Source organism: Sporobolomyces salmoneus (assembly GCF_050403485.1).
Source record: "Sporobolomyces salmoneus JCM6883 DNA, S_salmoneus_JCM6883_v1_ctg40, whole genome shotgun sequence".
Taxonomy (NCBI): domain Eukaryota; kingdom Fungi; phylum Basidiomycota; class Microbotryomycetes; order Sporidiobolales; family Sporidiobolaceae; genus Sporobolomyces; species Sporobolomyces salmoneus.
The window spans coordinates 102,955-115,096 of NW_027481123.1; the positions used below are offsets into that span (position 1 = coordinate 102,955).

At 51.4% G+C, this 12,142-nt stretch overlaps 6 protein-coding genes across 6 annotated transcripts; 4 read left to right on the forward strand and 2 right to left on the reverse strand.

The window, feature by feature from the left end:
* Positions 1-410: 410 nt before the first annotated feature.
* On the forward strand, positions 411-3,670 carry JCM6883_003134 (uncharacterized protein; the record flags this gene model as incomplete). Its single annotated transcript, XM_076633554.1, has 5 exons — positions 411-1,344; positions 1,406-3,354; positions 3,418-3,489; positions 3,552-3,590; positions 3,656-3,670. 5 exons carry the CDS (start codon positions 411-413, stop codon positions 3,668-3,670), a joined length of 3,009 nt encoding a protein of 1,002 aa, XP_076486478.1.
* An 841-nt stretch (positions 3,671-4,511) lies between these two features.
* CAF40 (CCR4-NOT core subunit CAF40) lies at positions 4,512-5,935 on the reverse strand (the record flags this gene model as incomplete). Its single annotated transcript, XM_076633555.1, has 3 exons — positions 4,512-4,650; positions 4,726-5,278; positions 5,350-5,935. 3 exons carry the CDS (start codon positions 5,933-5,935, stop codon positions 4,512-4,514), a joined length of 1,278 nt encoding a protein of 425 aa, XP_076486479.1.
* A 791-nt stretch (positions 5,936-6,726) lies between these two features.
* On the forward strand, positions 6,727-7,636 carry RPL10 (60S ribosomal protein uL16 RPL10; the record flags this gene model as incomplete). The annotated part of the gene is made up of 4 exons (XM_076633556.1): positions 6,727-6,876; positions 6,955-6,992; positions 7,060-7,387; positions 7,460-7,636. 4 exons carry the CDS (start codon positions 6,727-6,729, stop codon positions 7,634-7,636), a joined length of 693 nt encoding a protein of 230 aa, XP_076486480.1.
* Positions 7,637-7,995: 359 nt separating this feature from the next.
* CBP3 (Cbp3p) lies at positions 7,996-9,235 on the forward strand (the record flags this gene model as incomplete). The annotated part of the gene is made up of 2 exons (XM_076633557.1): positions 7,996-8,395; positions 8,475-9,235. 2 exons carry the CDS (start codon positions 7,996-7,998, stop codon positions 9,233-9,235), a joined length of 1,161 nt encoding a protein of 386 aa, XP_076486481.1.
* A 198-nt stretch (positions 9,236-9,433) lies between these two features.
* On the reverse strand, positions 9,434-10,055 carry JCM6883_003138 (uncharacterized protein; the record flags this gene model as incomplete). The annotated part of the gene is made up of 2 exons (XM_076633558.1): positions 9,434-9,731; positions 9,802-10,055. 2 exons carry the CDS (start codon positions 10,053-10,055, stop codon positions 9,434-9,436), a joined length of 552 nt encoding a protein of 183 aa, XP_076486482.1.
* Positions 10,056-10,694: 639 nt separating this feature from the next.
* Positions 10,695-11,775, forward strand: TPT1 (tRNA 2'-phosphotransferase; the record flags this gene model as incomplete). The annotated part of the gene is made up of 6 exons (XM_076633559.1): positions 10,695-10,925; positions 10,991-11,146; positions 11,212-11,302; positions 11,379-11,459; positions 11,519-11,575; positions 11,645-11,775. The coding sequence occupies 6 exons, from the start codon at positions 10,695-10,697 to the stop codon at positions 11,773-11,775; spliced, it is 747 nt and encodes a 248-aa protein (XP_076486483.1).
* Positions 11,776-12,142: the final 367 nt, after the last annotated feature.

The following is a 12,142-nucleotide window of genomic DNA, read 5'->3' on the forward strand; positions in this document are numbered from 1 at the left end:
TCTTCTATCGAATCTCCCTCTTTCTCTATCATTTGCTTCAACTTCTCCTCAACCCTCGGTCCAGCACTCACTCTAGTCACTCTTTTACACTACATACGGCAACTCTACTTCCAGCGGATAACAGAACAGAAACAGGGAAGGGGGAACTTATCGCGTCTTTATTGTTTGGGAGTTCTGTAAGCTCCAACACTCTCTTGCTCGAGTATTTGGATTGGCTGACACATACGGTGTACTCCAGTACAGTAACCTAGTATCCAGGCCTATCCCTATCCTTGCGTTCGACTCGGCTCCCCTCCCCTCTCTCTCCTCTTCGACGCGACTTCTCCTGATTTTTACCCCTTGCGATGGCGAGTCCGCTCCTACAACCGTCTCCTAACCTACCGACATGGGGTTGTCACTCTCCTGGAGCTATGAGTAACGTCCGGGACCTCCTCAAAGAACGAAGAAACACGGCTTCCCCTCTTCCTCCTCCTTCGCCAGGGTTGAGTGAATCGGGTTTCTCAACTTTCGTCGATTCCCCTGCGACGATACATTCCCCGATCTTCAATTTCGCACACCATCATCAATTCGACGACGAACCTTCTACGCCGGAACAACACAGAGATCGATTCGATGAAGGAGACAGCAGTTTTGATTCTTCGCACAACACTCCTCCACCTCCTCCTCTCCCTCTTCCGAATCACCCTCCTCCTCGACTCGGGATCACGACAGATCTCGACGACAGACTCGCAGAACCCCGCTCTCCTCAACTTCCAGCTTCTCCGAGCAACAATACCGAAAATTTCTCGGATTGTTCCCCTTCGCCTTCGATCGCCTCGGTTCGAATGGCCAAAGTCGCGTTGGTTCCTCATCGACGTAATTTTGCGCCATACGATCACTCTCGACTCAGTGCCGCGTCAAGCATGCTGTCGGGATCAATCGCGGCGAACGACCTTGAGGAACGCGAACAGGAGGAGGAAGAGGAGGAGGACGACAGATTCCGCGACAGCGCGAGGGAAGAATGGACAGAGGGAGCACTCGAACAATCAAGCTTCGTCGAAGACCTACCGAAAGACCTCGCAAAGATCATGTCGGCCCGGTATCAACCAACAGAAGACGGAACGAAAACTCCCGTCCCTACCTTTTCCTCGAATGGCGGACGACTCCCAACTCTCCAAGTCCCTCGTAGGGTCTCTCCTCCACCTGCTCAAGTTCCGACGAAGATGCAGAAGAGTGACAGTCAAGAGTCTGAACTGTCGAACGAATCTTGGAAAGAAGATCTCGACGCCGCGGTGAAACATCTCGAATCGGATCCGAACCTCAAACCGGACGCTGATGCGATGCAAAGAATGAAGAGTATCCTCGGTGAGCTATGTCGTCGTTCTCTTACGTGTTGCCGAGCTAACAACGGATGATCTCGGAGCAGGTCCGAAACTAAAAATGGTCAGCAAAGCTCCTTGGGATTCTGACCTCGGCGACGACGAACCCCTCGCCTCTGCGCTTCCTTCGACATCCTCTAACGCTCTCCCCTCTCGTCGATCGAACGATATCCTGAGCCGACATACTCCTTCTCCTTCGAACCCTTCTCCAGCCACGGCGTCGAAACCTTCGAAAGAACGGAAAGAGAATGTCAAACCCGCCAAGTCTCGAGCTCGAAGCTTCAGCGTCCTCACCTCGCGCAAGAACAACAACAGCACATCGGCGGAAGAGGTTAAAGAGCGAGAAGAAGCGTTACAAGGTCTCGGTCTCGGATTGAGTCAAGTCACGAGTACTCCTGTTCCCGAATCGCCCTCGAAGCGTTCCTTGAAAGGTCTCGTCAAGTCGTACTCAGGTCTACCGTCGTGCGATTCCTACTACGATCTCACGACTCGAGCAAAGTCTCAACTCGATTTCTCGGGTCGTCGACATGGCTCCGCGGAGGAGATCGTTTCGCCAGTCGTCACGATCGTCTCGGAACGACAACGAGTCGAAGCGGGTCAATTGAGAAAGTCTGCTCGAGCTCCGCCTCCCGTCACTTTCGACCTCGTTTCGGCTCAAAACATCCCTCGTTCAGCTCCTCCAACCGTTTCGACTTTCGCCCGTTCCGAATCTCATGCGAGTCTGATCGTTCGACGCCCTTCTCCGCATCCTTCGTCTTCGATGGCTTCTCTCACGACGAGCTCGGGCCCTTCAACTCCTAGCGCTCTCATCCCTGCTCCACCTTCACCGACTTCTCCCGACGCAACGAGAGGAGGATCTTACTTCACGGCAGTTCCAGGAGGAGGAGGAGGAGGAGGATCGAGTCAATCTCCGACCGCACCTTACAGCTTTGGTCACCATTTGATCTCACTCGAAGAGGCACGACATCGAGACACGGAGAATCGACGCAAAGTAACGCCTCCATCGAGTCGACTCCCCGGTCACGATTCTCTGTCCTCACTGTCGAGCAAGGCCCGAACTCGCGAATCAACCCTCGAATCAGTCGGAACTCGGAAACACTCGACGACACCTCCCGCTCTACAGTCAAGCAACTCTTCTCCAGCGACGACGGTCTCTTCCTTACCGACTCCTAGATCGCTCAAGCTGAAGAAATCTGGCTTCCTGAAGCGAATGATGGGAGGATCAGACAAACACGACCGATTCGAAGTCCCTACCCCTGTTCCAATCCTCGATTCGTCGTCTCGTGTCAGTCATTCGGAGGAAGTCCGAACGGTCCTCGCATCGAGCGCGAGCATTCCCTCCCTCAACTCTGTCAGCGTCAACTCGGTCAGCGCTCCATCGAGTCTATCGAAAGCCACCGGAGTCACAGCTCAACCTCTTCCACCTTCCCCGAATCCTACTCCGACTCTACCTACATCATCGAGTCGAGTCGCATTCGGTCCAACTCCGCTTGCAGATCCAAATCAACGAATTCGAAAAGGAGGTTTCGTCGCTCCTTCTCTCTCGCTCCGACCCGTATCGATGGCGTTCTCCGCAGGACTTCCCTCTGATTTCCTCGCGAACCTCGCCGCGGCCGAAACTGCAAACAACGCCTCGAACCTCGCTTCTTCCTCCGAACCCGTCATTTCTCCAAACGCTCCTTCGTTCAAATCGGCCGTTTCGAATGCTTCCGCCTCCGTCTTCGACGAAGCCGTCCTTTCACCTTCGGCTCTTCCGATCACCCCTCTCACTCCTACTTTCCCGCTTTCGCCCCTCGCATCCCCTGGTCCGAACGATAATTTCGCGACGAAATACGTCGCGCTACAGGAAGAATACGGTAAAGCGAAATCGAACTGGAAGACGCAGCAATGGGAACTCGAATCTCAGATTCGGTCGTTACAGATCGAACTGATGAAATCGAAAGAGGAGAAACAAAAAGATGATCAAACTGCCTCGGACTCTTCTGATTCGGACAAGGTGAGCTCTCTCTCTTCCCTCTGTCTCAGAGTGTGGGCTGTGGCTGACGTCGGTGGTGTGTAGTGCTCGGCTTGTGGAGCTTCGAAAGTGAACAACTTGGCGACTCCTTCAGTTATCTCCCGTCCCCGTTTCAAGGTAAGTCATTTTTCGCTCGTTTACGACTGGGCTCATGCTGATTCTCTTCCTCCTCTCTACAGGGCCAAGCTGGAAATGGTACCCTCTTCGGCTCAGCTTCCGTAAGTCCTACTCTCTATTTCATCTCTCGTTTCTTCATTGGCTGACTTCCTCTACTCTCGATCAGGGCATCAACGCCTAGCCTCATATCTATATACCCTCTCATCTGTTCCTCATTCATTCTGTAGCTAGTCGTTCTCATTAGTTCATTGATTCTGTGTCGATACCCCCTCCATGAGCTTTCATTCTTCGTTCATATTTATTTTATTCACCTCCGTTTTCGGTTCTATATATTTGTTCGTTGACTCGTTCAGTTTACCCCCTTGATGTCGCTTGCTGTGAAGATCCCCTTTGACACTGCTCACTTCGCCGGCAGTCCGTCTTATAACAAGGAGCGTGCGAGAGAATCGACTTTTCCTTTTGAGCTCTCTCTGACGGTAAACGCGCGAATAGACCGCCGAGCTGTCACTGACTTCAACTAGACAGTGAGTGATTTCTCACGCTGAAGACTGAGAAACAATTCGACAGACAGAACGGAATTTTTTCTTTTTCACTGTGACTGAGATCCACACTTCGGAAAACGAAGAACGAAAGGAACGAGTAAGGAACGAGGAACTTCAGACGGGGGTTAGGTACGAAAGAAGGCGGCAACATAGTTGAGTACAACAAATACTAGGGAGAGAACTAGGGAAACCGACTGTAGGGAGAAGAAGAGGTAAGAGGAGGGTGGAGGGAGTAAAATTGTGACAACAAATTTTATAGGTAGGGAGGGAGGGTTTGCGATTCATCGTGAGGCGAGACGTCACTGCAAGGAGAGAAGGACGTCGACGTATAGAAAGAGGAGAGAGGGTATTATGCGGAGAGGGTAGACTTCATCCGAGACGAGGAGAGGGAGAGGGAGCAACGACGAAGAAAGAGAGGTTTTTGCGAGAGAGAGAGAGAATCGTTATAGTACGGATCGGGGAATATCGTTGATTGAAGTTTTAGGAATCGACTCGATCGGACAAGTTGAGGAGGAGAGTTGCGAGACAACGTTTGGTGACCATGTCGCCTTTGAGGAGGGGGGAGAAAGTCGCGTCTCGGAGGGGTTCGGGGAGACAAGCTCGGAGGGCTTCTCGAGCGCTGTACGGTAACTCGACTCCGCTATCAGTTCGCCTGCCTTTGGAGTCGAATAGAAAAGAGGAGCGAGGATCGTACCGTAAGTTATCACTCAATCTCAAATAACACCTCACGACGTGTTTCAACAACCTAACCGCTTGAGTCTCGACCAGTTGTTGAACCATATTACTCAACACGGTTCCAACCGCATAAAACCTTTCATAAGTTTGACAGATGTATCCCAATCCCATCTCGTCCAACAAAATCTTCTGTACGATGAAAATCGCGACAGTTTTCGATAACTCGGAACCAGTTTCCATGATTCTCAAACAGAGAGGGATGATTTCGGTTGAAAGGAGGAAATTGATCACGTCGGAATTATCGTTTTGTTTCACGAGAGCACCGATCACTCCGAGAGAGGTGAGACGGAGGTATTCGAACGGACGGGTTTTCGAAGTCGTGTTGAGGAAGGGATAGAGGAAGAGCGGGATGTGAGCCGAGAGGAAGAGGGAGCGGGTATCGTTGTGAGAGGCGACGCATTGAAGGAGTGCGAGAGCGTTGCAGACTCGGTTCGAGGCGTGAGCGGTGAGAGAAGGAGGGGCGAGGAGTGGATAGACGGAAACGATCTCTTGTAGTAAAGCCGACATGACACCTACAGAGAGAAAGCGCGAGACGAAGTTAAGCTCGAGAAACGAAAGAGAGTAGCGGAAAGTCAGAACTGACCGAACGAATGCCAGAGGACTAGAGCGAGATCGTCCCATTGTTCACGTTTCTTACTCAACTCCAACAAGGCGGCTTCACGAGTGTTCGGGTTCATCAAATCGACGATCAAGTAATAAACTTTTTCGTTCTCACTTTGAGCTCCGGGGATACTTCCCGGTTGAATTAACGAACTCGTGATCAACGGAGCGCTCTGTAGGAGTAGTTTCCCACCTCCTGTCGCACCCGTTCCAGTTGAGAGTCCTCCCGCTGCTCCGTTGGGTAATCCAGGAGTTTCCGATCTCGACAAAGGGGCGATCGAACTCGCTCGATTGTGTCCTCCTCCTCCTTCGCCTAATCCGTTCATGGCGTTGACCGCGGCGGAAGAGACGATAACACCGGAAGGAAGTCCCGGATTGTTGATCGATTGAGAAATCGAAAGGGGTAAATGAGACGAAGAACCTCCACTGTTCTGATCTCCTCGGTTACTACTGTTCTGTTGCCAAGGGTCTCCCATCTGGTTCGAGTGATCTTGTTGTTGTTGATGAGAGGGAGGTGGTGGTTGAGGTCGACTGTTGAGCGCCGACAACAACGCTGAAGTGTTGCTCATCTTCTTGAATCGTTTCGACTAGAGTCGTTCACTAACGAGTAAGTCGGAATGGGTGCGTGTACAAAGTGGAGAGAAGAGAGAGGTCGACGAAGAGAGAACGAATCGCAGGGTAGAAGGAGAAAAGGAGGAGGGAAAGGCGGAAGGGAGAAGGAGAAGGGGAGAAGACCACTCGAGCCTAGTGTCCTTTCGCACTGAGAGTGTGTTGAGTAGGAGCGAATCCGAACTCTGCGAGTTGAAGTAGAGCAATTGCGATTCAAGCGTATTCCGAACTACAAAAGTCAGAATTTCAGAAACCTCTCTCGAAGGAATCGCTAACGATTTTTGCTCTCCACCTCTGGTCACCACCCCTTCTCTTTTCTTCCACAGTTTGTAAGGCCCAATCATCAGTACATTCAGCATTCGACTTATCAGCGCAAACAGAACGGCATTCGAGACAGGAGAGAGGGAGGAGAAGTGGAAAAAGGCAGGGACGAAAAATGATTTACAGGGATGATTACACACGACACACGGAACCAGGAGAAAGGGCAGGCGGTAGAGTGGATTCAGAGCGAAAGATTGAACGGAAGTATGAGGACTAAGCGAGGGAACGGGACGTGTAGTCAGCAACCTCACTTCGGACACTGTCACTCGAGTCGAAGTCTCTCTCACACATTGTTGCTGATCAATCTCTCTCTCTCTCTCTCTCTCCCTTTCTCTCCACTTTTCCTTCTGTCTCTCTCTCCTTTCTGTACCACTACTCAAACAACAAACTACAGAACAATGGGTGAGTTACTCTCCTTACTCGAAACCTCATGCAGCAGGATTACCAATCTCATAACGCAACTCGATTCGAAACAGGACGCCGACCCGCTCGTTGCTACCGCTACTGCAAGAACAAGCCCTACCCCAAGAGTAGGTACAACCGTGGTGTTCCCGATGCCAAGATCCGAATCTTCGATCTCGTACGCTTCCTGACGACTCTCTACGTTCTCTCGGCGATTGAACGGCGTGACTAACGAAGGATTTGTTGGCGTAAACAGGGAAGGAAGAAGGCCGGAGTAGACGAGTTCCCCTTCTGGTGAGTCGAGAAGTGTTTTCATCTCTCTCTCTCTCCCGGAAGTGCTGAAAACGTTCCGACTTGACAGCGTCCACCTTGTCTCGAACGAGTACGAACAAATCTCTTCGGAAGCCCTCGAAGCTTCGCGTATTTGCGCCAACAAATACGTCGTCAAGACCTCCGGAAAGGATTCGTTCCATCTCCGAGTTCGTGCTCACCCTCACCACGTCATCCGTGCCCACAAGACCTTGTCGTGCGCTGGTGCCGATCGATTGTCTTCGGGTATGCGTGGTGCGTGGGGTAACGCCGTCGGAAGGGTCGCTCGTGTCAACATTGGTCAAATCATCCTTTCGATCCGTTGCAAGGACTCGAACAAGGCTGTCGTCATGGAGGCTCTTCGTCGTGCCCAATACAAGGTACATACTCTCTCCTCTCCCTTGCTCGATCGGTAACGGAGCGAAAACTGACCCAACTTTCCGCAATTGCAGTTCCCTGGACGCCAAAAGATCATCGTTTCGAAGAAGTGGGGATTCACCAGCCTTTCGCGTGAAGAGTACCTCGAGAAGCGTTCGATCGCCCAAAAGGACGGAGCGTACCTTCAATTCGTCAAGCCCCACGGTCCCCTCGAAGAGAACCTTCGTCGTCTCGACCGTATCGGTGCCTAAACGTACACACAAACAACCACACCATCCTTTCCTCGTCGATGTCTCTTTAGTTACAGGCGCTGCCGGGGGATAGGAGTAACTGAGTTGGGTCGTGTGTGTGACGGGCGAGCGAAGTAAGGAGGAAATTAAGGGAATTCTTTTAGCGGATTGGTAGTTTCTCTCCCTCCTTTTTTTCTTTTTTCTTTGTTTGTCAAATCCATTCTTTTGTCACTTTGAGACGCTGTATCATCGAGGCTGGCGCTAGAGAGAGTCCCCTTGCGAAAGAGGTCAATGAGATTTTCGAAAACTTGCGATCGCGAAAGTTTTGAGATTTTGCGATTCTCTCGTCCGCCACATCTCTCGCTCTCCACCTCTTCACGATGGGCTCACAAGTTGTCAGATCAGCATTCAAGCAAGCTGCCACGCTCTCGTCTTCGAGCGTTCGCCCTGCCTCGATCCTTCCTTCATCAATTCGAACTTATTCTTCGACTCCCTCTTCCTCCTCTCCCACTCCTGCTCCCAATGCTTCCGAGCCTCACAACAATACTTCTGCATCAGCACATCGCCCTACCCTTACTCCCCAACCGACAAACTTGCCCGGTTCGAATCTTCCTTCGGCTCACCCAACTCGTTACTCTCCTTTCACCGTCTCGATCGTGACGAAACTCGCGAAACTGTTCGGATATCACTCTCAGACTTCGACGGCTATTCGTACGACGAGTGATTATTACGATCGATGCGCTGAACGAGGTGAAATTGAAGCTCCGTTTTGGTATGAAGGTAAGGCTCTCTCTTCTCCCCTCTCTGCCTCTCTGCCTCTCTTTGGAGTCTTTCACTGATTCGATACGGGTTCTACTAGAGTGCTCTCTACCACCTTCGTTTCAAACTTGGTTCTCGATCACGACTTTGCACGTTTGGCTCCTCTCTGTTCGATTCCGTTCCCTCCCTTCTCCTCTCGGTCACACCTACGTCCAAGAATTCATCAATCACATGTTCATCGACATGGAACTTCGAATTCGAGGTCCTTACGCTGTCACTCAAGGGAGGTTGATCAAAGGATACATGAAAGACATGTTGGAACAATACCATGGATCGATCGCGGCCTACGACGAGGGTTTAGTGAGAGGGGATGCCGTTTTAGCGGCGGCGTTGTGGAGAAACATGTTTGGAGGTGGATGGGGAGGAGTTGGGGGAGTTAAAGGAAAGAGAGCTCCGAAAGCTGGTGAAGCTCCGAAATTAGGTCCGAATCCTCTTCAAGTTGAAGCGACTGGTCCTACCTCCTCGACAGCACCGGCAGCAGAATCAACGAACGTAGCTTCAACCTCCTCGTCGGAACCTCTCGCCGTCGACCCGATTCAAGCGAAACTCCTCAAAAAAGGAGCCGACGCTTCCTCCGTCTTCACGACCGATGCTCCTCTCATCGACCCCAAAACCGCCGCTGCGATCCCTTTGAACCCTCTCTATCCAGAAGATCCCGATTTGGAATTCGTGCAGAGTTTGGAGAAGATCGTAAAATGGGTTAGGAAGGAAGTTCAGAGGTTGGAAAGGTTACCGGATCAGGTCGTTATGCAAGGGTTGAAGGAGGGAAAGGGTCCTTTGGTAGATTTCACGAGGATCTAAAGGGAAAGAGGATTGATAGGCGAAAATCTACATATCTTTTGCTAAAAATCGCATTCACCTTTCGCAAAACTCGTCCTATCGAAGAGATGTGGCTTCTCAAGAGATGCGCGGACAACTGCACAAGAGAGCTTTTCAACTAGACAACCCCCTCCTGTCTAGCCCCCAGCACGAACCACGTTCGGTCACATGCATTGTTCTTCATTCCCCTTTCTCCAATTCCACTTCGACCCTCCTCAATCTTCCTCCTCCCCACTCCGCATACTTCCTCACGAACCCCAGGAAAGGTCCCAGCAACGTCTCCGGGAACGTCACTCTCGTCAACGTGAGCGCTTCGATCGATCGTGGCAACGTATATCGTGGAAGGGCGAGAGGTTCACGGGTTCGGTGGTTGTGGGCGAGGAGCTTGGGGGTAAAGAGTTGGAGGAATGGGGCTTGCGGGAGAATGAGGACGCGGAGGGAGGAGAGGAACGGAGAAGGAGGGATGGAGGTGAGAGCACTTGAAATGAGGGAACGTGAATGTCAGTTCCGCGAGTGCAGGCGGAAAAGAGTAGCGAGAGGAGACGTACGCTTCGACTAAGGATTGATCGATGTTCTCGTTATCGATTTCGAGCGAAACGAGACTCGGGAAATGAGAGAAGAACGAGGGTAGTTGAGACCGGGCGTAAGGGGAACAATCCGAGAGCGTGAGAGACCGTAATCGAGGGAATCGGAGATCGGACACTTCTGGATACGATGCGATCGATAACCGAGACAGCGTAAGGTGTTCGAGAGAATCTGTCGGGAGCGAATCAATGTGAGCGAGCTCATTCGAAACACGCATTGAAAATCGAGAGATAGTCCTGTTCGCACCTTGTACACCTTCAAGCCAGTCCGCACAGAAGAACGCTCCTGTATTTCTGTCCGGTCCTTCGAGACTAATCCGTCTCAACCTCGTGCATTGAGAGCAAAACGTTCGAATCGCTTTTCTCCATTCCTTGCCTCCTCCTCTCTTTCCTCTCGTCGTTCCTGCCTCTCCCGTCCATTCTATCTGTAGCTCTTCTACTTGTGTCCGTTTCCCCGATTCATCGAACGCGTAGAATCGAGAGAGGCCGGCAAGTTGTTGAGGTGAATCGACTTGAAGGACCCGGAAGATTTCCCTTTGTGCGATCTCATTGAACGCGGTCGAGACGAGACGCAAGCTCGCAAGGTACTGAGTCCTCGAGAAGCTTGAGCGAGCGCTGTGAGGTTCTAAAGAGGCGAGTTGGATGATCCGAATCAATAATTCTGTCGGTAGCGTCTTGCGAGGTATTTCTTCGGCGTGAGGGTCATCTGTGACATCCTCTGATGATGTAAGGGCTTCCACTTTGGCAGTCGAATCGATGGGGAACGAGGTCGAGGGCCAAAAAGGAAGATGATCGATGAACTCTCCTTTCCCTCTCGCATTCCAGCCAAGTCTCTCGAACCGCTCGTATAGCAAAGCATGGCCACCGAACTACCTCCCACATCCACCGCCGAGCCGACTCTGCCTCCGAATCAAGCTCCCACCGCTCCGACTCCGAATCCCTCGAAACCTTCGAAAACCGCACGAGGTAGACCTACAGACGACCCCGATACACGCTGGAGCAAAACTCTAAGCTATATCCTTCGACATGGAGCTGCGAAAGAATCCCTCACTTTGAGGGAAGATGGGTTCGTGAGAGTTCAGGATCTCGTGAGCTTCTCCCTCACCTCAGCGTAGAGAAGTTGGGAGTGCTGACGGGTAGGGTTGGGTCACAGTTAAGGAGACCGAAATTAAAGGGATGTGATCTCGAAACTTTGGAGAGAATCGTTAGGGAGAACGCGAAACAGAGATTCACGATGCGACCTGAACCGACTGGATCAGAAGGGAAAGAAGAATTGTGGATTCGAGCGAATCAAGGTCATAGTGTCGCAGTACGTTATTCTCTCTATCCCTCGCTCGATAAAGGAGAATTGACGCCTTCGAGAGAGAGAAATAGGTCGAAGCGCTCGAATTGAAACGGGTTGAGACAGCAGATCAAGTACCGTTAATGGTTCACGGTTCTTACTACCGCTTGTGGCCTCAGATCGGTAAGTTCGAGGTCGGACGAAGCTCACTCGTTGAGAGACTCGGTATACTTAGCTTCGTCGATTTTCGAGTTTGCAGAAAAAGAAGGATTAAAAGTAATGACTCGGAACCACATTCACTGCGCCGTTGGTCTGCATGGGGAAGAAGGCGTGACGAGCGGTAAAGATCTCTCTATTGTCACTCAAAGGTGCCACCCTGATGATGGCGGCATTCTCTAGGTATGCGAGCGAATTGCGATCTCTTCATCTATCTCGACGTTCCCTCTCTGCTCTCCGGTGCGTCACGGTCTTCTCTACTGTTTGGCAAGAGCGAAGGAGTGCTGAAGGTCTTTCGTACGCAATTAGACGGTATCCCGATTTTCACTTCCTCGAATCAAGTCGTCCTCACAAGCGGGATCGATGGGGTTGTACCGCCAAAGTACTTTGCGAAAGTAGTGAGAAAGTCTGGGGAAGTGTTGGTACCCTCGACAGCATGAAACGAGGCATGACCAAGACCAATCTGTCGTTCTGAGCGAATTTTTGTGCAAGGTGAGATGCGTCTCTCTTTCTTGACCCTTGCTCTCGATTTCTTCAGATGAGCATCAAGTACTAAGCCTTCTGCCGATGGGGGTTGGCAGCGTGCCATCGAGAACGCTTTCAGGATATTTCGCAGCGCTGCGAAATATCCCCGGTCAAACGAGCGACAGCCACGTTATTCTGTCTTGATCCTGGGCCGAGCTGATTCGAAAGAACAAAGAGGAAACCGAGTATCGAAAGGATCCCTCGGCGTTCTTGAGTTTTCTTCGCACCTTCCTCGATTCTTCTGTTCTTTCGTCTCGATCACAACTCTCCATGCACTCGCCA